The following is a 25,084-nucleotide window of genomic DNA, read 5'->3' as shown; positions in this document are numbered from 1 at the left end:
TCCATTGATTAAATTTAATTAATGAGGAAAATGGGGATCATTATAATAGCACACAGTAAAAAGATTTATGGTGTAGGTACGGTGGCTGGAATTCTGTGGATTTTCTGGTCCCTCTGTAGCGAATGGAGATTTGGCTAAACGTCAAATTCTCCGTTCTCGCTGGCAGTGGGGTATGTGAGACCAGGGAATTCTGGTCAGTGTCTCTAATCCGCTTATCGGTGAAGTCCAGAAGCTGGACTTTTTCTTTAAGCAGTTATGCAAAACTTTTACTATTATTAGATGAGCAAAGTAACTCACCAGCTAGGAGCTGCATTGTTGTGGTGGCACATTGACTAATTATCAGCTTTATGCACCTTCCATTCGCACTGTCTGTGTGATTTGATTGGCCTTTGACTCAAACTCCATCCAAAATCAGCCATGGAGTTATTTGATCCTGAGGTTGCTAGTTTTGAGACACTTGTACCTATCTTTAATTATGGTGTGAAATGGCAGACATCATTTGAGACTCAAGGAGCTAGATTTTTGCCATTATTTCTGAAAAAGTTGCTCACAATAGATTATTACATGGCAGGCAGAGAATATGGCAAATTGGTGTGCTTTATATGCATAATCTGTATCAAGATACAGATTATGCATATAAAGACCTGGCATTTGCCACCAGGGCGGGGAGGACCGAGAAAGAGAAAAATTAACTGAGAATTCTTGAAAAACTCCTGTAGATCTGGCAACATCTGAGAAAGAGATGTTTGTTCCCTCTTCACAGAGATAACATTTCAGATTTATGATCTTTCATCAGAACTTGATGAAACAACCTTAACTTGGAACGCAAAATTAATTTCTCCCTCCTTAGAAACTGTCAGAGTTGCTGAGTATTTGGAGCATTTTCTGCATTTATCTTTTTTTTGTGATGTTGGATGATCAGATACTAGCAAACAAATATCGATGCATTCATCTAATAGCCCCGAATCAAATTTCATTGTAAGAATGTATTGATCCCCAGTTATCAAGAGTTTTGCTCAATTAATTAGAAATAAAAATTGAGTCTTCAGTATGCAATGAATGTTCTCAAAGGTGGGGGAGTTCAGAACTAGGAGTCATAGTTTGAGGATAAGGGATAAACCTTTTTAGAACTGAACTGAGGAGAAATTTCCTCACCCAGAGGGTGTGAATGTGTGGAATTTACTACCACAAAATGTAATTGAGGCCAAAATATTGTCTGATTTCAAGAAGAAATTAGATAAAGCTCTTGGGGCTAAAGGGATCAAGGGATATGGGAGGAAGGGGGGAATCAGGATATTGAATTTGATGATCAGCCATGATCAAAATGAATGGCATAGCAGACTTGAAAGGTCAAATGGCCTATTCCTGCTTCTGGTTTCTATGTGCAGTGTTTACCTTTGGTATATAAAATATTAATCAGGGATGTAATTTATTTTCTATGTATCATTTAATCCTGTCACAGCATGCAGAATTCCAGGTGGAAAAAACTATGACCACTTTGAACTTTAATCTTATCTCAAGTTTGTTTGCATTTTTGAATGTTTGCCTGTGTATTTTGGTCTTTCTTTCACAATATTTTGATCTTTATTTCACAATGCTGTGGTGCTGACTTGAGTGTAATGGGGAGAATAAACAAACTTTGCACTTGTCTATCACCTTATCAGTTCAGTTGGTTTGCTTTTTCATAGCATTGCTTAAGGGAGGAATGACTTGGCCGTACCACTAGGGAGTTTCAGACTAGTCACTGTCTCTAAGGAATTGGCATATAGTTGCTCTGTTTAATGTCCCCCCTCTCAACTAATGAATGCAATCTTAAATAGTATAGTAATTTCTCTGTACAACATTAAAGTTTCAGTGTAGGTTGTGTCTGGAACTCCTGGAGTAGAACGTGAATTCATAATGTTCTGATTGCAAGTGATATCGGTGTAGAGTAACAGTTCGAAATTGCAGATGTCAGAGTTAAAGAAAAAAACATTTTCCTCTTCAGTCCTGATCCCTCCAGCATTTCAACTGCATTTCAACATCTCAATAATCTCTTGTCACCTGATAGATAATTCCAAACATTTGTACTCCTTTCAGCAAAGATTTTTTTAAAATCTGTTTTCAATTTACCCTTGTTGAATTTGACATTCCGCCGTGGTCAAACTCACTTTAACATGTTTTCTTCTGGGTTCACCTCAACCTTAAAACCTTTATTGTGTGGATATACTAGACACTAGAATATAAACTTTGCTCATCTTCCACCATGAAAATGCTGTATCACCTCAAATCATTCTCTTTGCTTTTATTTACACCCTTTCCAAAGCACATAATGAAGTTACCAGAAGTAAACATAGTGTTTGAAATAATACCAGACAAGTTCATTAAGCTCTTTAGGCTTATCTTGTACCAATCTGTGCTTTTTGTACTTTTTAAGAGGTGTTTCTCTTTACAATTTTGACACAAAATAATGCCTGAAGCTAATTGGCAACTTTTACACTAATATCTGAAATCAACTATTGTGGTGAAAGGATACATTTCGTTTTGTAAATGTTTTACTGTATTCCTCCAACAATGGCAACATGGACTGCCATTTCTGTGGGCGCCCAAGCTGATCTTTAGACATAACAGGATCCACAGAAAACGATGAAATTATTTATTCTTTCAACATATTTGAACAATAAGGAGTCGACCACACCATGTTCTGCACACTTTGAAACCCTGTGGCATGTGCCTATCATATTGTCCATGTTTAGTGGACATCTCAGACACATAGTCGTTGAAGTTGTCCTTCAGGGATAAACAGGCCTGATTCTATCCCCGCACACAAAAGTTGTGGGTATCAGTACTTTTTACCAAGGCAGGAATTTCCCAACTTGACCTACTTGTCTTGGTGGCCAAGAGTAGATCTAAGAAGAATGTTCCACGCATCCCCAAGTAAACCACTCTTAAGTATACAGAAGTATCCATCTCTGTTTAGGACAGAGATGAAGAGAAATTTTGTCACCAAGAGTGGTCAGCCTATGGAATTCACAGAAAGTAGTTGAGGCCAAAACATTTGAATGTATTTAAGAAGCAATTAGATATCGCACTTGAGGTGAAAGGGATCAAAGGATATGGGGGAAGATGGGATCAGGCTGTTGAGTTGGATGATCGTAATGAACGGTGGAGCAGGCTCAAAGGGCTGAATGGCCTCCTTCTGCTTCTATGTTTCTATGCAAATCCCTATATTTTCACTTCAGTTGCACCTTTTTAAATGCATTTTGTCACCTGTCCCTGTAAAATTGAACACAACATTCTCCCTTGTTTGATTCTGGAGTTCTTGTTCAGTCCGGCCTCTGGACGTAGTTTATAACAGACGTTCTGAGTTGGAAGAGCTCATATTCTGGGGTTTCTATTTCCATTAGGTAGCTGCTGGAGCGGGACACACTGTGATACTGGTGGATCAGGCTGAAGATATCTTGAAGAAATCATTGAAGAAAATTGGAGACAGCATTGGGCGTATAAGCAAGAAGAAGTTTGTTGATAAGCCTGAGGTGATGCTTTGGCATTAATGAACTTTGTAAGGTTGGCATGCTAATTCAACAAACATTTTAGTATGTGTTGACTCTGATCACTTCAGTGACATCTTGTCAAATAATATTCTTTCAAAATTTGATTATATATTTCCATGTCACTTGGGTATGAAAGTGAAATAAGCGGATTCTCTACAATGTTTCCTGAGACTCCTGTAATCCAACAACATTCAATTTTACTCGTCTGTGGGATCTGTATGATTGTCCATCAGATCTAATTGAAAATGGAAACCATGCCACTAAGGGTGGGATTTTACGACCACGCTCAGGCGAGATCATAAAATCTCGCCCGAGGCCAACGGGAATTTCCATTCTGTGAGCCTCACCCACTCTGATTGCGGGGTGGGCAAGCTGGTAAAATTCCAGTCTAAATGTCAGTTGTTCATTGACATAGTTATTAAAAACTGGTCTTTTAATTCTCACTTTCAGGACCCATCCTGGACCATACTTTTTAAACTCACGCTGTTATATCTGTACAAATTGATTTACCACAGTAGTTCCGGGATGAGAGATTACAGTTATGGGGAAATCGGGATTATTCTTCTTTGGAACAGAGAGGACAAAGGGGATAATCATGTTTAAATTTATAAAGAGCAAATAGTGTGTTTTGCTTGCCTGAAGGGTTGATAACCAGAGGGCACAGATTTAAGGTGATAAGCAAAAGAACACAAGGTAACAGTGGGAAAAAACTGATGTACACAGTAGGTGATTAGGATTTGGAATGCACTGCCTGATAGGGTGCTGGATGTAGATTCAGAAGTTGCATTCAGAAGGAAATTGAATCAACACCTGAAAGCAAACTGCCAGGAAATGGGGAAAGAACTGGGGAAGGCGATTCACTGAATTGCTATTCGAGACAGTAGATTTGATGGGCCAAATGGCTTCCTTATGTACTTATTAATTCTGTGATTCAATTAGCACCACACCTTGCCATTGCCATTTCCAATCTTTATTTGATTTTAAGGTAATTAATCATTCTGTAGTTTCTTTTTAAATGGTTACGTTTTGCCAATCTGTTGGAACAGTGCAACTTCCCACTAGTATGGAAATCAAACATTGCACTGAAACATAGCAATATTGGTTCTGTTGTTGACATCATTTCCAGTTTCGGTAGCAGTCAAACTTTTCAGAAGCCAGGTGCAATCCTCTGTATGTGCAGGTCGAGTATCCTTGAAACCAAAATCCTTGGAGCCAATTGCATTTCAGATTTCAGATAATTGTGGTTTTCAGATACTGCTTATAAACCTACATTATACTCGCCCACGGCTAGCTATAGTCCAACGTAAATAAAACAGTTAGAAAAATAAGATGCATCACTGAATAATAAATAGAAGAAGTTTCTTTTTGACACGTTCTCTGCAAAAATTGCAAGGTAAACAGTGCAGACAAACAACTAGACTTCCAGTGCTAAAGATTGATGAAGTTTAAAAAGAAGTGCGGTTTTTGGTTTGTTCTGTTTTCGGATTTAAGGTAAAGTATATTCAATCTGCAGTCTTAATTTTAAGGACTGCCTTAGACAGCTTAAATTGTAGTTCGAAACAAACTACATTGCACTTGACACTAAATTGTCACCCTCCCCCCCACTTTCCCTTCTGATGGGAGATGATTCCACAGGCTTTGGTTGCTGAAATTGCTGTTCATCTGTTAGTCATCAGATTGAAGGTAAGTGCGATAAAGTGTAGCTTTGTACACCTCAGATGAGCCTATTACTGCCTTTTATGTGCACACTTACACACTTCAGATCAGGAGCCAGAATTCCCACTAACCCAGGGGAACAAAGACCTTTCCTTCCACCACTTTGGTAGAGATCCTACTAACTTGACACAACTGATTAAATCATAGAGTTCTAAAGCACGAAAAAAGGCCTTTTGACCCATCATGTCTCTGCCAGCCATTATGAGGCAAAGCCACTTAGATAACATTTTAGAGCACTGTGTGTTTAGAAAAATTGTTAAATATTTCCTCTTTGATATCAGGCATCAACCTCTTTCCTAAATCTGTCATGCAAACAGTTGAACCTATCCACTCTAGAATTCCCTAATCATACCATTATTGAATGTTGAGAAGATGATTTGAAGTTATTAATTTTATGTTGCGCATTGGAGCCCTCTACTGGTAAAGTCCACAACTGCACTATCAGAACTATTTTTAATTTTCCCTGTAAATTTTCTGTTTTCCTGTCATCTCCTTCAAAGTTTAATTCCACAGTGCTCTTCTTCATTTGTACGTCATAATGGTGAATGCAGGTGAGTCATTTGACTGTGGAGGACTTCCGCTGAAATTAATTATAGTAATGAAGCAAGTTATAGTGCCCCAACTCCACTATCTAATTCAGCACAGGCCAGAGATTGACTTGCCCCTTCCCTGGATCCAGATAGAATACTGGTTGTCCCATCGGGATTATGTACCACATTAGTTCATAGAAACAGAAAAAAATGCTGATCCTGCATCATAATTCCTATATGCACACAATTTTGATTTGATTTATTATTATCACGTGTATTACCATACAGTGAAAAGTATTGTTTCTTGTGTGCTATACAGACATGATGACAAGATAGTGCATCAGCCATTTGGTTTTCCACTGTTTTACTCTAGTGAGAAGCATCTTTTATAGCGGATATGTGTCAATATGTTAACCTAAATGTTTGGTTCAATGTGCTATAATTGGAAAACATTTTATACAGGAATAATTCTAAATATGGACTGCATCTAAGTCAGTACCTGTAATGCAGAATAAGCCCTTGAAGTTACCAGCATATCTGTGTAGAATGTCTATGTTATGAAACTGACTGTTGACGAAGAATTGCATTTCCATAACCTTTTTAACACAGATGAGTGTTCCAAGGCATTTCAGAGCTATAGCAAAAACTGATATGAAGCCAGAATAGAGATTTTTGGGGGTGACCTTAAGCTTGGTGAAAGAAGCTTTTCTTAAGGAGAGTTTTCAAAGAGAATTGAGAGGTGTACAGAGAGAGAGTTTCATTCCAGAGAACTTGATCTAAGTGAATGAATAATGAATTGTAGAGAGGGAAAATCCATAAGACTCAAGTGAGAGGGATGGAGAGTTTTGAACAAGTGAATTGCAGTGCTGGAGGAAATTCCGAGATTAGCGCTGGAATTCTTCTGCCTCACCCGCCACAGAATAGGAGTCGGTGAGTGACAGACAACAGAAATGCCTGTTGACCGCAGGTAGGAGTTTTCAGTCTCGCTCAAGCAAGACTGTAAAATCCCACGGTAGGAGTGATAAGGCCGCGGATGAATTTAAACACGGGCCTAGATTTTCACCCTGGCAGAGAGGCTCTTCCTTGTATGTTGAAACATAGTGGAAATGGCAGAAAATCCTAGGTCCCACTTGGGAATATGGCATTTCCTATTTTCAGAGGGAGGTAAATGGAGCCAGGACGAGTTTGCAATTTACAGAAAAAGTTGGCCATTTAATTCATCAACTGCTTCCATTGAAGTGGGCTTTTGGTGGGCTAGGAGTGTGAAACCCGACAGGTAAAGATTAGACCAAATAAGAGATGGTACATTTTTGGAAAGGTTAGATACCTCTATGGCTAGGGTATCAGGAGACTTTGGGACAGGTAAGGCACTGTTTGGGAGAGGTAAATACCTTTTAGGATTGTTAAAAATATACACGATTGTGTGTTAAAAGTGCATAAACGCAGTGGCACTGTGAGAGAACTATGAAGTTGTCAACTGTCACATCTACTTGGAACTGTCAATGCTGTCAAGGGATTTAACACTGCTGGGCTTTAATTTTCTTTAAAAAGTATGGAGTTCAGAAAAAGATCAGTGTTTGACATTTCATTTTGCCTATTATAAGCTATCATTATAGGATTTGTGTTGCAATCAGTTGAAGTAATTTCAATGTACTGATTTTTAAAAAATCAATGTGGAGTGTTTTTAAAATAGTGCTGACATCAATAGGCACCTAATTTTATTTTATGTCAGCATGGCTCCTGAATTTTGCCCATGATGTGAATGCTTGGTGAGTTGGAATGAAGGGGCATGGGTAAGGGGTGATTGGGAGGGAGGTTATGGGTTGACATGAGTTGGCATCAAGTTGACATTGGACCAATAAAGGGCCATGGACATGAGTGGCAACATGAAATCGTTTATGAGGGACCCTGAGGGTGGTTAAAGTGGCATGAGTGTATGAGGGACCATGGGGATGGGTAGGGGGCATAGGATGACATAGCGTTAAGAGGAAACAATAGGGGTGTGTGTGGGATATAGGTGAGATGGATTGGTATGAATAGGGTGTATGTATGGGATGAGGTTTGGAGAGATGTTTTATTTTTTCATTTGGACACAGTGCTCCACAACTGGCAGTTTCCTTACTCTTTCACAGGTTCCCCACCCCAATTCCTCAATGGCAAGAAGGGTAAAAGAATTAGTGGTACATAAGTTTGGTATGGAGTAATTTTGTTTAACTGGAGCCAGTCAAGACTCAGGCAAAACTAGATGTTGGATACTCATCTTGATATTGATAGAGTTAATACATGGCTTGAGATTGGAGAGAGGTTGGGCTGAGTGTTAATGGTGTGCATTAATCCTATATCTGAGAGGCAGCATGTAGCTCAGGGTGATGCAGGATCCAAAATTAGATTCTTTAGGAAACAAAGAAAATTACAGCACAGGAACAGGTCCTTTGGTCCTCCAAGCCTGTACTGACCATGCTGCCCGTCTGAACTAAAACCCCCTACTCTTCCAAGGACCATATCCCTCTAATCTCATCCTTTTTCATGTATTTGTCAAGACATTCCTTAAAAGTCACTATTGTATCTATTTTGGGAATGGCAGTGAATGGTAGGAAGAAACTCTTTGGGAGAGTTGCACTGGCTCTGATCGGATAGCTAAAAAGTGAAAGTAGCCTCATACAGCTAGACAGTGGAGGAGTATGTAGGCACGAAGGTGGTCTGGTCCATGGTTTTGAAGGCTACACTGAGGATACAAAGAGATAATGCACCACAATTAGATGGAAGGTTTTATTGGCCTTGTGTGATAATGGCACAGATGTCGGAGGCAGTGACACATTCAAGGTTCAGTCGAGGCATTCAAAAGAGCATTAGATGATTACTTGAATAGAAAGGAGAATGGCACTAAGTCATGATGCCAGTGCAGACACTATGGACCAAATGGCCTCTTTCTGCACTCTTATGATCTTGGGAGGAAAGAGAAGCTGGATATAAGGAAGTAAATATGGTTTTGTCATCATCTTTCACATTCAAATAACAAATGACAAAATAGCTTTATCTATTTCCCTTCTCTCCCTGTACTGCTCAACACCTGACCAAAATTAGGATTTTGCTGTGTGGAAAATGTATAAGCTTTCATCCTACTGTGGCACTATTCTGTGGTACCAATGTATTAAGTAATCATAAATCAGATTTCTTTTTATGAAAGCCTGTTAGGACTCATTATGGTGCTCCATGTGTGGAATTGAGTGGTAATAGCTGTGACTGTCTCGCCTAAATATTAGACAGTATTTTTTTCTTTTGATCTCAAACTTCAAAGCTTGAATTTTGGGAAAATTGAGCTTTTCGGAACAGCCATAATTAAACTTTAAAACTTCCGCTGCAGATTTTAGTCTAACCCTCATTTTTCAACAACCAGGCTGAATTGGAACAAATATCTAGTGTGAGCCATTTGTATGTGACATTTTGGTATGAACTAAAACCCCCTACCCTTCTGGGGTTTTCTTACCCTTTTCGTGTATTTGTCAAGACATTCCTTAAAAGTCACTATTGTATCTACTTTGGGGATGGCGGTGAATGGACAGTCTGTTCAAACTGGAGTTCATGAAAGTGACTGATTTCTATTTCTTTCTGTTTGCTTTTGACACTTAGAGGGAAAGGAATGCCTTGAACAGCAGTTTTAGATAGTGCATCCTCCACAATTCTTTTTCGAACAGGCCAACAAATCTTCACTCTCTAAACAGTTAATTTCAGTGTAGTAACTTATTTTCCTATCTGTACAACTAATTACTCTGGGGTCCGTGTGTCTGGAGCTGTTCTGATAGCAGGGCTATGGCGACATCCAGGGATGATTTGTGGGTACATGTGCAGAGAAAGGTAGTGGGAGGACAGCAGTTCCAAATCTCATCCATACCTGTCAGAACAGCTAGCTTCAGTGTAGTCGAATGAAGATAATACAGGATGTACATGGGCTGCCGAAATAAGAGAGGCCATCAGAACACCTCTGGATAGAGTGAGTATAAAGGAAGATGTTATGGCTGGGAATTTCTTGATTTAAAACATGAAGTACTTCAAATATTTCAGGATTTTGTTTGCATCGAGAAATGTGTGAGGTTATATAATTAATAATAATCAACCAAGGCATTGGGACAGTTACTTTACTCTCCGTATGAAAAAAGCTCCTCTGATTAAGCTGCCTCGATAATGATGCAACTTTATGTTCTAAAATGGTACTGCAATGGGTAACCCTATTTTAAAAATTGTTCATTCACAGCACATTATCACAGGGTTGCTAATAATATTATGATGAATGTAAGTTGGATGGACAACTGGATTTTATCTTAATCACTGCTCTCTTCCATCCCTAGGCTGGTGCAGAATTTGTTCAGCAGACTCTCCAGAGAATTAGTGTCTCGACAGATCCTGCTTCTGCGGTGCAGAGCACAGACCTAGTCATAGAGGCAATTGTGGAAAATGTTAATGTTAAAAAAGAACTTTTTAAAAAGCTGGATACAGTTGCCCCAGAGTAAGTATTTGAATTAGAGTTTATTTTCCCAGTGAAATACAGAAAGAGTTGCATTTGTACGGTGCCTTTCAGGATCTTGGGACATCACAAAATGCTTTACAGCTAAAGAAGTACTTACTGAAGTATATAAAGTTTATTAGTGTCACAAACAGACTTACGTTAACACTGCAATGAAGTTGCTGTGAAAATCCCCTGGTCACCACCCTCCAGTGCCTTTTCAGATAAACTGAGGGAGAATTTAGCATAGCCAATGCACCTAACCAGCACATCTTTCGGACTGTGGGAGGAAACTGGGGCACCTGGAGGAAACCCATGCAGACAGAGGGAGAATGTGCAAATTCCACACAGACAGTGATCCAAACTGGGAATCGAATCCAGATCCCTGATGTTGTGAGGCAGCAGTGCTAACCACTGTGCCACCGTGCTGCCCATGTAGTCACCATTCTAATGTGGGATAGCAAATGCGGCCGTATTGGAGAGACTGAACAGCGATTTTTGTCAGCAGAAGCAGCTCGCCATTGACTCAGCGGAATATCTACAGCATTTTATGTGACTTGCCTATCCCACTCCTGGGGAACCTGCCAGTGGGAAGGGCCGGAAAATCTTGCCCACTGTCTTTGGCTGAACGTCAAATTCTTTGTCCATGCAGTGGCGGCAGGGAGTGAATGGCTGGAAAATTCCGGCCATTGTTTCCGCTGGTGCACCACATGGTCAGGAGTTTCAGCCTAGATTATTTGCTCAAACCTCTCTCATAAACAATACTGGTTCTTTAATGATGTACCTGGCATATTTTTCTAAGTGGTCACTAATGGATCCACAGAGAATATTGGAAAAGGGACTTTTAGGTATGCCAATGTTGTTCGTCAGTAAACTCATAATAACTTGTAAGTTCTCAGATGTTAATCCAACATTTTCCAAATCAGCTCATTTTTGTTGTACAGTAGAGTTATGCTGATAACTCTCTGGTCAATAATTATTGATTCTTTCGAAGTGTGGACACTTCAAAGTGCATATTGACTCTCACTTTACGATGTTGAATTGGGACTTTGTGGAAATAGGAAACCTTGTGAATTTTGAAGAGGTGTTTTAAGTGATTAAACCTGCAACAATAGTTTAAAAATATGGTTTGAATAGTAAATGAAAAGCAGTGAGTTTTTGTGCAAGAATTTTTTTTCTGTTTTGAAGGAGTAACTCAGTTTACTTTGTTATCCTCATAGGAAAACAATTTTTGTTAGTAACACTTCATCACTGCCAATCACTGAAATAGCAAAAGCTACAACCAGAGAGGACCGATTTGGTGGGCTCCATTTTTTCAACCCTGTACCCATGATGAAGCTAGTGGAGGTTTGTTTTCTTTGTTTTATTTAGTACCAGCGGAAAGAATAGAAAAGTTTTTTTTTAAACAAAGCATTAGGATAAAGTTATTCTCAGCTGTCTTCTGTTAAACTGAATCAGGGATTCATTAATCAAAATTTCACAGCTATTATATTTACCAATGTTACTTGTATTACATTGAGACTATTACACAGGAACAGGCCATTTGGCCCAAAGGTCTATGCTGACATTTTATCCTCCATTCCTCTTCATCTAACTCTAGCAGCATAACACTCCATTTCTTTCTCCTTGTGCTTATCAAGCTCCCCCTTGAATGCTATTTGCCTCAATTACTCCTTGTGGTAATGCATTCCATATTCTGGACAAAGAAAGTTCTTGTTCATTGCCTTGTGAATTATTGAGTAACCAGTTTGTATTCGTGCTCTCTGTTGGAGAATGGGAGTATTTTCTTTATTTCTAACTCTATCAAACTCTCTCAGAATTCTAGAGACCTCTATTAGGTCACCCCTCACTTTTCTGTTTTTGAGAGAAAGGAGTCCCAATCTGCTGAACCTTTTCTGCAAGGATAACTCATTCACCCTTTTCTTGATTGCCCCATTTTCTTGATTCTATTTTATGTGATTCCTCTTCCTTTTCATCTCACGTTGCCTTATTTAACAGTCACCTTTTTGCATCCTATTCTGTTTCTACTCACTGTCCAGGAAAGTTGGAGAGTGCAGAGTTCCACTTTGGGATAGCAGACTTAATGAGCCATACTAGTACTTGTGAAACTGTGCAGTTGAAGTTAATAATTTTGAGTTTTTAACCAGTATTACTTTGCTACTTTTTATTTTTGTAAATGTATTCACTTTTAATTGCTTTTGTTATAAAAAAGTTTTGATTAATTGACATGTGAAAATATTTGGGATATACAATTCCTTAAATGGGTATTTTGTTAATAATGGATTTATTGTTTTAATTAGGGATTTTTTCAAAATCTCTATGCAGGTGGTTCAGACTCCAAAGACCAGCCAGCAGACATTTGAAGTACTAATGAATTTTAGCAAAGCTTTGGGGAAAAAACCTGTCGCTTGTAAGGTAGGTTACTGCCTGCACCAGCTACCATTTTCTTCACCATGAACTCTGTCGAGCTAGTGCAATATATTAGATTATATTATGCAATTTACTACTAGTATCTGGGTCCAAATCCAGCCCAGCCTATCTACTGCCTGTAAAAATTGTAACAATCAGATTGAACAGTCTCTAATTCATAGTGTATTTGGTCCTCAGTACAAAACTATCCCTGAATTATCAATCCTGCCTCAGAGATCACAGCATCACTGATGAGTTTTTAATTCTGACAACTTGGAGCAAAAGTGCTTACAAATCAAACTAGTTGTTACACACTAATTTGGAGTTCCATTTCCTGCACTGACCATTGCACTGGAGAGATTTCTCTTGAGTGAATGCAGCTTAGGGTAACAGTAATGATGCCAGGTCTTGTCAATCTTTTTTACGAGGAAAAGTTAACATAGAGAAGGTTGTGTTCATACTATCTATGTGGATTTTGAGTTAAAATGGGAAAGGAAGTAATATAACTGGGGCAGCCTGGTGGCACAGTGGTTAACATTGTTGACTCACAGCGCCAGGGAATCGGATTCGATTCCCGGCTTGGTTCACTATCTGTGTGGAGTTTGCACAATTGCCCGGGGCTGTGGGTCTCCTCTGGATGCTTGAGGGACATCACTTTGCTTCAAGCATGGCTGACCAGGAGTCTCTCCCACTCTTATTGCCTGCCATTGGCATAGTGAAGGATTTTACAGGCTGATACTCAGCCTGTTGGTGGCAATATGAATGCGTCTTTCTTAGCCTGGGATGGGACTCGAACCCAAAACTTCTGGCTCAGAAGCAGAGATGCTATCCACTGCACCAGAAAACCTGAGGATTTTATTTAATTTGCTTTTTTTCTGTAGGATACCCCTGGATTTATTGTGAACCGTCTTCTTGTGCCGTACTTGATGGAAGCTGTCCGGCTACATGAGAGAGGTAATTAAAATTTAAAGATATTTGAAATTCTAGGTATTGGAAAACTAGATTCAAATGAATTCCTCTTTTCCAACATGTGAAAAGTATTGTCTGTTTTCTTTCCAATATGATAGTAAAAACATTGTATATTTTAATTTAGCACAGGTGGTGAAGTATTACACACTGTGTAGGTAACTTCTGCCAAAGCATGCTCCTTTCCAGGCTAGCTGGGTAGTCCAGGATAGTGACTTTAAAGTACAATTAAACTAGAATCTGGTTCTTATACAAAGGATCCCACAAAATCTTTAATTTTTGAGAGATTCTGATGATTTCTGAGCCTCATTAGAGACGTTGCTCTATCCCAAATGTTGTGACCCTTCAAGATTGCTTAAAGCAATTTATATTTTCTGCTTTCTCCCTAGCCCTCTGTCAAAGCATCCCTCCGCCCTCATGTGTTTTGCAATTTAAACTGAACACTTCTATGGCAGTAACGCACAAGTCAGTAAAAAGATTAGACCTGTTTTTAAATGTTTTATTAGACCGGCTCAACAAAAACTTGGTGAAGACTTTTTAAAAATACTAATTTTGATTTCCGCCTCCATTGTTGTTGGCATTTAATCTCAAGCTTTGATATGAAGGATCGTGGCACAGTTTGCTTTTTTGTAATTTTGCAGTTCTTCACTCTTCTGATTATTTTTCTTTTCTGGCTATTTGTAGTTTGATTTTATCTTGTAGGTGTAAAACACCACTGTTGTTTTTTTTTGGGCATTCCAGTCAATGTGGAACAGAGCCTTGGGTGAGGTATTTTTCCCCAGAACAAAGCTTCGATTGCAATTTGTTTAACCTGAAGAGGGGGAGATGTTATGGGATTTCTGTGGAAGCAGGGAGAGAAACTGAAAAATTGAGGCAGGTGAGGGAAGATCTCAGCTTGACTGTTGAACCAAGGAAAAATGGAGTGAAAATGATCGTTAATTCTTTTACATGCAACAAAAAGATTTGAGATCCACTACATAAAAGATTGTTAGGTGAGGAGGGACACACAGATGTGCTAGGAAAGATCCTAGCTTTAAATGGTTATACAAGTTATGCTATCTTGTATCAATGCACCCTAACGATGGCTTACCCACAAATTATGGGATGGAGAAATCAAAAGAGTCAAATGTTTCCCCTACTTTCAAATACTATTGAGAACAGTGGTTCTCCACCTTTTATATATCATGGAACAAGCACACCACCTATTTTTTCTGTCTTCTTCCCTTACTAGGAACTTCGTTTTTAATTTCTCCCTGTCCTTTTGCCTGTTTTTTTTTTAAATATTTCCTTGCCTCACTTCTCCCAGGGGTTTTTGTGCCGTTTTTGAGTTTTGGCTTTGTGTGTGGGTGCATGGCACCTTTGTCTTCAGCTCCAAGTCCCATTGGTCATGTGCATAGGCCTGACCAACATTAAAGAATTTAAACCTTGCATGTGTGGTTCCTTCCCAGCCGGCGCATGCATGGGAGGCCCAAGGTTCTTTGGAACTTTGAGATGCCAACCATAGAGCTGAAGACAGAGGTTACTTTTAGTTTAATTACATGGATTTTGAATTTTTTTTGTGGCACACTTTCGGGGTCTTTAATACACACCAGTCTGTTGTGAATCACTGTTCTAGAATATAACACTCTGGTTAGACTGTATCTGGAGTAACTGTTTTCAGCTCCGAGCACTACACCTCTGGAAGGATGTGTTGGCTTTGAAGGGGATTGCGGTACCATTTCACCAGAATAACACCAGGATTAAAAAAGACAAGCTCGATATATTAAGTATCGGAAGATTAATTGAGGTATTTAATTTGATCAAAGAAGGTAGCAGAATGGATAGGGAGAAACTGCTGAAACCGTGCTGTTTGATAGAGCAGACGCAGCACGGTTTCGTTAAGGGGAAGTCGTGTCTGATGAATTTATTGGGGTTCTATGAGGATGTGTCTAGGGCGGTGGATGTGGTGTTTCTTGATTTTCAGAAAGCGTTTGATAAGGTGCTGCACAAGAGGTTATTACAGAAGGTTAGGGGGCATGGAGTTGGGGGTAGGGTGTTAGCGTGGATAGGGGATTGGCTGTCAAATAGGAGGCAGAGAGTGGGGGTCAATGGGTGCTATTCGGATTGGCGGTTGGTGACTAGTGGAGTGCCCCAGGGATCGGTGCTGGGGCCTCAGCTATTTACCATTTATATAGATGATCTGGAGGAGGGAACCGAGTGTATGGTGTCGAAATTTGCTGATGACACCAAGATTGGTGGAACGGCAAATTGTGTGGAGGGTGTGGAAAGTCTACAGAAGGATCTAGATAGGCTGGGCAAATGGGCCAGGAACTGGCAAATGGAATTTAATGTTGACAAGTGTGAAGTTGTCCACTTTGGTAGGAATAATGGTAGGAAGGACTATTACTTACATGGCGAAAAACTGCAGCATGCGACAGTGCAGAGGGACCTCGGGGTCCTTGTGCATGAGTCGCAAAAACCCAGCCTGCAGGTGCAGCAGGTGGTCAGGAAGGCAAATGGGATGCTGGCCTTCATAGCGAGGGGGATTGAATATAAAAGTAGGGAGGCCTTGCTGCAACTGTACAGGGCACTGGTGAGGCAGCAGCTGGAGTACTGTGTGCAGTTTTGGTCGCTGCACTTACGCAAGGATATTTTGGCCTTGGAGGGAGTGCAGAGGAGGTTTACTAGGCTGATACCGGAGTTGAGGGGGTTGAGCTGAGGAGAGGCTGAATAAACTAGGCTTGTACTCGTTAGAGTTTAGAAGAATGAGGGGAGATCTCATTGAGACATATAAGATGATGAATGGGATGGATAGGATAGAGGTGGAGAGGCTCTTCCTGCTCAGAAAGGACAGTAGGACTAGGGGGCACAGCCTCAAGATAAAGGGGGGGCGGTTTAGAACGGAGTTGAGGAGGAACTTCTTCACTCAAAGGGTGGTGAATCTCTGGAATTCTCTGCCCGTTGAAGTGGTGGAGGCTGCCTCACTAAATATATTTAAGACACGGGTTGATAGGTTTTTGATAGGCAAGGGGATTAAGGGTTATGGGGAGGGGGCGGGAAAGTGGAACTGAGCCACGACAGATCAGTCATGATCTTATTGAATGGCGGGGCAGGCTCGAAAGGCTAGATGGCCTACTCCTGCTCCTATTTCTTATGTTCTTATAAAGAGATAGTCCAGAACTAGAGAGCACAAACTTAAAATTTGGTCTAGGCTGCTTTAGGGTAGCATCAAGAACGATTTCACAAAAAGGAAAGTGGAAACCTGGAATACTTTCCTCCAAGAAGGCTTGTAAATGGGGCAATTGAAAATTTTGAAATTGGGATGCTCGAGGTTTGTTACAGAAACATAGAAGATAGAAGCAAGAGGAAGCCGTTCGGCCCTTTGAGCCTGCTCTGCCATTCATCACGATCACAGCTGATCATCCAACTCAATAGCCTAATCCTGTCTTCTTCCCATAACCTCTGATTCCCATTCACCCCAAGTGTTATATCTAGCTGCCTCTTGAATACATTCAATATTTTGGTTATGTAAGAGTATTGAGGTGTATGGTAACAAGACAGGAAAATGGAGTTGAGATACGGATCAGCCATTATCTAATTGAATGGCAGAAGAGACTCAAGGGACTTGATTGGCCTATTCATGTTCCTGCCAAACATAATGGAGGATATTTCAATGCTACATTCATAGCTTCTCTGGATTGCATAATTATTTCTTTAAAAAATGTTGGCAGGCTGGATTCCCATTAATGTTACCAGTGAAATATAATTTTTCAGTCATTAGATGATTAAGATCAAATGTTTTAATAAATTGGTTGCTGTCTCCAGAGCTAAATTGGGTGGTATTCTTCCCACAAAAAAAATGCCCCAGGCTTCTCTTGCGTTTAAACCTTGTCTGTAAAAATAAAGCCCATGTAGTCTTGTTCTCTTTAGTTGGGAGTGCAGATGATCAGATCCCTTTGGCTTTGATTTTCTGTTACCGGGCATTTGTGAGAGATCAAAGCAATTGGATGGTAATCAGCAGCAACTCTGTGACCTTGATGATGATTTACCTCACTGTGGAAAATAGTGAGCAAGCTTTGACCAAAATAATGCATCTTTAATAGTTCTGGAATATTCTGGGCCTTGCGCTGTTTTGTATTTACTGAATTAATATGATTGATCTTGTGTCTACAAAAATGCAACAACAATCCTTCCATTGCTTTGCTTTTGAGTAAAAATCTGATGAATTTTATGTATCACTTTCTCTCTTGATACTTTTTATTCCCTGAAGTAACATTTAATGAGTTTCTTTTACACAAAAATATGGCTGTTTTTCCAAGGTCATGGATCAAAGGAAGACATTGACGTGGCAATGAAGCTGGGTGCAGGATATCCCATGGGTCCTTTCGAGTTGTTGGATTATGTTGGACTTGACACTAGCAAGTTTATTATTGAAGGTACGTGAAGAGAAATTTGTCATTATTGGTGTAGCCTTTGTCTGTAATTGATATGTTTTAATGATTTTTTAACATGAGATTCCTGCAAATAAATTAGTCTCTCCATCACTATATTTTATGATGTTTGTCCTTAACGTTAGTCAAAGATGTGATTGAATGGGGAAATGCTGATGGGTGGTGACAGGCATCTGAGTGGATGAGAAAAGGAACAAAGTTAGGCAGGCAAGTGATCGGGGAAGGTAATGAGAGGAGAGAACTGTCAAAGTGTGAATGCTTAGACCAGTACAACACAACATGACATAGACCAGTGCCTGCTTTGCTGGCTGCTGTTTCTAGTTTCAAACTGCTCTTTCCATACCTAAACAAAAAGAACTTCCCAGATGGTGACAGGTGTTTAACAGCAAGCTGCTGCCTGACTGCCTGTTTTATGGATGCAGAGACAGAGAATAACTATGGACATGAATAACCTGCAGTCAAGCAAGAGCCCAGGTTAGAAGGCCTGGAAATTACATCTATCTCTTTAATATGGCAATTGCAATACATCAACTACTGGCTATCTTTTGTGGTGATCCCTAAGTTGGAGGGGCAGGTGGAAAGCACTTCTTTCATCTTAGTTGACAGTTTGGTTTCCTTGTTTGATAAGAGTTGCCCCTAAATTAAAAATTGTATATTTTGTGCAAAAAGTTAGTTTTATAATAGAATCTCTACGCTGCAGAAGGAGGCCATTTGGCCCATTATATCTACAGCGACTCTCTGACAGCCTTCCCACCCAGACCTTCATACTTACTCCACTAATCCACTTACCTTGCACCTTTTGGGACTGTGGGAGAAAACTGGAGCACCCGGAGGAAACCGATGTAGACATGGGGATTGTGTAAACTCCACACAGTCACCCAAGGTCAGAATTGAACCCAGGTTCCTGAGGCATTGCGGCAGCAATGTTAGCCACCATGCCATCCCTTTAGTTGTGTATAGGCTAAATCCAGTGTGATAGCAGTGTCCGTTTGGGAATTTCTTTTTTATTCAAAATACCATATTCTAAGTACAGTTCTTATGACAATTTACTGTGGAAACTGACCAGAAATCCTGGTGCAACAAATGCACTTTTATGGCAACATCTGCTGTTAGAAACAGGTTGAATTGCACTCTGTTCAGGTGAGAGAGTGTAGGTAAGAAAGTTCATTGTCTCAGCTTTGGCAGAATTCCAAATTAGCCTAGCTGTTCTTGTTCAATCTTGACTGCACATTACTGGTGATGCTCACATATCTGCGTATAATTTCTCTGCCCCATTGCTGATCTCTAACTTCAGTAAAGGTTTAGCTATTGCATTAGATGCAAGGTTGTTTGTAAACAACTCATTTTGTTGCGTAACCTGTTGTGTATAAGTAAGGATGACTTTAGTGTATATTTGTCATGTATTTTAATCCTTTGCACTAATGAGGCATTGTTAAAAGAGTATTTCAAAATTAGTAGACTGTTGGAGCCCTGTGCTTTCACCTGTTTGACTTGGAAGACCTTTTGCAATTTTTGTCAAGAGTATCAAACATTGCATTCCAAAATTGTTGTTCCATATGCCGACTGCTTTGGAGGAGGTGACCGTGCAAGTAAGTTTTCTGCCCAGTCTCCAATGCTGCAATTATGAGACACCCAGGAACCTAAATAGGATCTCCAATTTTCTTTCCAAGTCTATGTAAAGGCAGCTGGGTTCCTCTTAGATATAAACCTCATGCCAGAATGGCAGTGATTACAAGTTTTGAGACAGCAGGGAGTGCAGCTTTTGTCCCCATTGTCATCAGCCCTACATTTTTTATGCGTCCGTGCACCATGTACCTTTGACTCACTTCTTGCAGGACCTCCACAACTGATAAAATGACATTTATCACTGAAATTTGTTGTGCAGGGTATACCACCATGAAAGGTCTAATGGCCTGAGGATCTGGGAATTATCTTAATCAATGCCTTATTGATCTGATGTAGGATATATGGTACCAAACTATCGTCCATTAAATAACTTATTACATTCAGTATTGAACTGCTTTGCGTATGCTTGAAGTTGCTTTGGAAGATCTCAGTTGAATTTTCCTCTAAAAAAGTTCTAAGTATCAGAAAAGTCTCCGTTTTTTTTCAGCGCGCTATCATGTGCAATTTTTCCACAGTCTTTTTCAGCAGTCAGACGATTAGCGGTGGTGGCAGCGGCAGCTAAGCTAGGAAGCTGGCTCCAGACTGCTACTCATGCGCCCTGATTGCCCATGTACTGTGCACAAGTATACACAGTATATGAGAGATCTGTCAAATTGTCCAACCCCTATCGCCCCTCCACCCCCGATCGCCGGCCTTGAATCCTGATCGCCAGCCTCAACCCCCGATCAACGGCCCGGATCATCAGACCCATCACCAGCTCTAATCTCTGCCCACTGTTCCCCCTTCCGTCCCCTATTACCGATCCCCCTCCCCCATCTGGTTCCATCCATCAGGTCCCTGCTCCTTGGCACTGTCCAATGCCTGGTAGGCAGTGCCAGGATGCCAGGCTGGCAGTGCCTGGGCAGCACTCCTGCCCCGACCACCTGTGGGGTTTCAATGGCCTCGGATCCCACCGGCGAGGCCATCACATCAGGTCCCCCTTGGTGGGGACTGTACGTGATTCTCGTTGGTGAGGCCCTTCGCCAGTGAGGTCAGAAAGCTAAGGGAACCCTGCAGTAATATGTCCCAGGCTCACTAATGATATTAAAACTAATCGTACATATTTAAATCTGTGTGAGGCTGATTACATCATCAAAAATGGCCAGAGAGGATTGCAAATGGTCCGACCCCAGCTGCAATTCACGTTTTGAGCCTCCTGCTTAAGTTTCCCACCCTGCTACATTAATCATCAAAGCAGCAGGTAGGAAAGATCGTGCCCCTTTTCTTGAAACTTACCAAATCTTATTCCTGGAACTGTTCTGTAACAGTAAATATGAGCAGTAGGTGGTGCTATAGTAAAGCATGAATTCTTGAATCCCTCTGGATGTATTCCATGTTGCACTCAGCCTTCTATATTCTGCTTCCAAAGAAGGACTATATAGGACTTAAAACGTTAATTGTTTCTCTCTCCACCAGTACTGCCAGACATGCTGAGTTTTTCCAGCATTTTCTGTTTTTATTTCAGGTTTTCAGTTTCTACTGTATTTTGCTTTTCCATCAGGTTAATAGATTTTCAGTGTAGGATCATATGGCAGCCTTGTTCTCAATCATTGTAAACCAGCCTTGGTAACCATTTCCATTAATTCCTGTAATAAGACATCATTTTGGAAGCAGGAGGAAAAAGACTTGATTTTGTTTAGAAAAATAAATAGAGGTTGAAATTCCTGCAGATTGGGTGGCGTAGTGGTCAGCACTCTGTCTTGCACTGCCAGGGACCTGGGTTCAATTCCCAGCTTGGGTCGCTGTCTGTGTGGAGTCAGCGAGGGTTTCCTCCGGGTGCTCCTGTTTCCTCCCACAGTTCGAAAGACATGCTGGTTAGATGCATTGGCCAGGCTAAATTCTCCCTCAGTGTAACTGAACAAGCGCTGGAATGTGGCGACTCGAAGAATTTCACTTGCACTTCATTGCAGTGTTAATGTAAGCCTACTTGTGACATTGGTCAGTAAACTTTAAACAGTCAGTCACAGCCTATTGCTTTCAATAGCAAACCTTGTATTAGCTGATGTCCTTTTACGTTTTTAATTGATTTTTTAAAATTGATTTCTAAGTGAGCCCAGTGAATAAACTGAAGATTCTATTCTGAATGAAACCTATTTAGTGCTATTGGGTTAATCTAATCTTGTTGTTTTGAAAAACTTCAGTTTCTCTGTGACTTGAGCAGGGATTTGATTCCACTGGTTCTGACTTCTGGTATTGGGTGATTCCAGAATTTTTTATTTGTTTGTGGGAATTATTGTTCATCCTTTGTTGCCCATGAATTGAATAGCTTGCACAGTCATTTCAGAGGGCAGCTGAGAGTCAACCACGTTCCTGTAGCTCTGGAGTTGCATGTAGGCTAGGCCAGATAAGATGGCTGATTTCCTTCCCTAAAGGACATTAATGAACCAGATGGGTTTTTCCTGACAATTAACATTGATTTCGTGATCATCAGTGGAATGTTAGTTGCAGATTTTTTTATTGAATTCAAATTCCACCATCTGCTATGGCGGGACTCAAACCTGGGTCTCCAGAACATTCGCTGAGTTTCTGAATTAATAGTCTAGCGATAATACCACTAGGCCATTGCCCCCCCGAATGGCTTCCAGGACAGTCCGATGGTGGCTCCTGCTGCAGAAAACGCATCTTTTCCAGGATGCTTGCACCCTACCTGGAACGCACTAAGAAGTCTCACAACACCAGGTTGAAGTCCAATAGGTTATTTGGTATCACAAGCTTTCGGAGCACTACTACTTCATCAAGTGAGTCCCTGGAGCAGTGAAGGAGCATAGGTGACCTAAGACAAAGGGTTTCCAAGTGTTGAAAATGCTGTATTTTATATTGGGTAACACTTTTCAGAGAGATTGGGAAACAAGATGTGCTTTAAACACCAGAGCTGTCCCTAAACCTTTCCTTTGTCATTGAAGTGTTGTAGTTACATTAAGAATTATGGTGACATGCATCCGAGAGGTGGGATGTAAGATCACGGTCATGATTTGTACATGGTGATTTTAGTCTCTATGCACAATGGCTGGATGATTGAAAATACTTGAAGCCACACTTTACCCTCAGCAACATCTGTAACAGAGAAAATCGGTCAAAATGCTTCACAGAAGCAGGTACAACAGCTGCAGAGGAAACTAGAAACCTGGAAGTGGGTAATGTGTGTCTGAAAGTAGGCTAAGAGCCTGAGTGTGATTTTCACAGTAACTTCATTGCAGTGTTAATGCAAGCCTACTTGTGACACTAATAAATAAACTTTAAAATTAAATGTTTAAAAACCTATTAATACCATAAACTAATAATATAAATAATATTCTGACCAAACTGTTGAAATGCCATTAATGCTGAAATGCTAATTTATGTTAGGTACCTGCATCTGCCAATTACACATTACTTCAACTGATGAATTCTGGTAAATATTCATGCCATGTTGCTCAGCTGTCCCCTTGTTCCTGAATAAAATGATATTCTGTTTTTGAGGAATATATTCATGTATTCATCTCATAATGAAGTACCTTGCAATTAAGCTGTGGATTTATGCAGCTTGACCACTGTGAGCACTAATTGGAATTGTGTCCTGCTGTCATGATACTAACTGGAATCCAGCCATCAACACCCAACTCAAGGAAGCCATGCACATGCCAGATGAGTTTCTAGTTAAATTGCCCTGTTGTACTTGCTTCTGTGAAGCATTTTGCTTTATTTTTACATGTAACAGATGTTGTATAAATGCAAATTGTTGAGGGGAAAGTGTGGCTTCAATGATTTTCAATCATCGACCCATTATGGCACAAGAGGTTAACTCACCCTGTGTTGTACTTTGATATTTTTAGGTCCTGGTTTAGTGTGTTAGTGCAACTTGTGCAGACCAGAGCAACTTTCAGGAATTTCTTGGGCTGGAATTTATGCCCACAGCTGCCCCGCTCACTAGGCATGTTTTTGCAGGCGTGGCAGGGACTAAAATATGACACGTAACCAACCCACTGCCTCCCTGCTCACCCTGACCCCATTCCCCATAAAACAACAGGTGGGAAGGTGTCAAAATGGCCAGCCCACCTGCCATTAAAAAAAACATTAACAGGCATTTGAATTTATTAACAAGCCATTTGACTCAAATATTACACTGCCCACACCATAATATGGTTAGTAAGGGCAGAATTGGCGTTTTATTAATTTGGTTTAAGGACAGCATGAAAAGTGGGTGGGTGAGTATATCCTTCGGGGATACACATCCCTTCTCCAGGATGTTACCACTGAGGCCCCAACCAAAAGTTGTCATCTCTTCATTTCAGGGCCAGTCCTAGCAGCATCCACTACTGGGTTCTGGTACTGTTGGCAAATCTTGAAGGTGGGATTTACTGCTGGTGAGGATCGGAAGTCCCACCCTCACCTCCTTGAGGCTGTCTGGAGTAGGTAATTGCTGAGGGGTAATCTTGCATAACATTGGTCCAAGGGTGCCGAGCAGTATGACGACGACCACCACCACCACACACACACACACAACACCCCCATAAACTTGAACTCCATGTGCATTTTTCCTATCCTCAACCACTCCAACTGGAAGTGATTTTAACCATGCCCTTTCACTGACTGTAGGTATTTTTCCTCCTTAGGATGGCATGAGATGGATCCAAGCAACCCCTTGTTTAACCCTAGTGCTCTGTTAAATAAGCTGGTGGATGAAGGAAAGCTGGGTAAAAAGACTGGTGAAGGTTTCTACAAGTACTCCTAGAAAGCGAATCGTCTTGGTGCTGCAATTTCTTTCAACACTAAATCATGCAAGGTGTCAGATTGTTGCCTTGGTGCTTGAGACTTCTGCTCTGGCACTTGATTAATATTGTCCACCATAATGTTAATGAGTTTGCAAACTGGATAATGCTGAACCAGCCTAATGCACTGATTGTGGTATGTAAGCTATAAAACAAAGTTTTTTTTAATTGATTGCTTCTAGGCATTGAGGTGCCTTAAAAAGTATTATACGTGCAAAGATATATTTGTTCTTCCTTTTGCTGCACTTGAAATAATCTAGGCTTTCGATTTGTAAAACCTTTTTCATTGTGTTAATAAAATACCTCTTGTTTGCATAATTCAGATTCATTTATACTTTATTATTTTTATTTCGCCTAATTCTTATGATTCATTTAGTGTCTAAGTGAAAGAGAAATGACATAATCCCACCTCACCCCGACTTCTTTCCGCCAATGCCAACTATCACTGTAAACTGCTCACCCCTGTTCCTCCCACCTTCAACTCCAACCACAAGTTCGCTGAGGCTATCTGCTATGCTGCCTCTGCTGTTTTGTTCCAATGACTTTGCTTGCCAACCTTTCCTTAATCCAGGCTTCCCCAGTTTTA

General features: G+C 40.5%; 1 protein-coding gene across 1 annotated transcript in view; it reads left to right on the top strand.

Annotated features, from left to right (window-relative positions):
• The window catches only part of hadh (hydroxyacyl-CoA dehydrogenase), a 30,445-nt gene extending 5,625 nt beyond the window's left edge, over positions 1–24,820 (top strand). Inside the window, exons 2-8 of the mRNA XM_080195268.1 lie at positions 3,387–3,515; positions 10,126–10,283; positions 11,501–11,627; positions 12,606–12,695; positions 13,571–13,643; positions 17,954–18,070; positions 24,343–24,820. Coding sequence (XP_080051394.1) covers positions 3,387–3,515; positions 10,126–10,283; positions 11,501–11,627; positions 12,606–12,695; positions 13,571–13,643; positions 17,954–18,070; positions 24,343–24,461 — 813 coding nt within the window. The 3' untranslated portion in view covers positions 24,462–24,820. The remainder of the gene's footprint in view (positions 1–3,386; positions 3,516–10,125; positions 10,284–11,500; positions 11,628–12,605; positions 12,696–13,570; positions 13,644–17,953; positions 18,071–24,342) is intronic.
• Positions 24,821–25,084: the final 264 nt, after the last annotated feature.

The sequence above is a fragment of the Carcharhinus amblyrhynchos genome, chromosome 1, assembly GCF_965287045.1.
Source record: "Carcharhinus amblyrhynchos chromosome 1, sCarAmb.v2.hapA, whole genome shotgun sequence".
NCBI lineage: Eukaryota > Metazoa > Chordata > Chondrichthyes > Carcharhiniformes > Carcharhinidae > Carcharhinus > Carcharhinus amblyrhynchos.
This window is presented reverse-complemented; position numbering and strand designations above follow the sequence as displayed.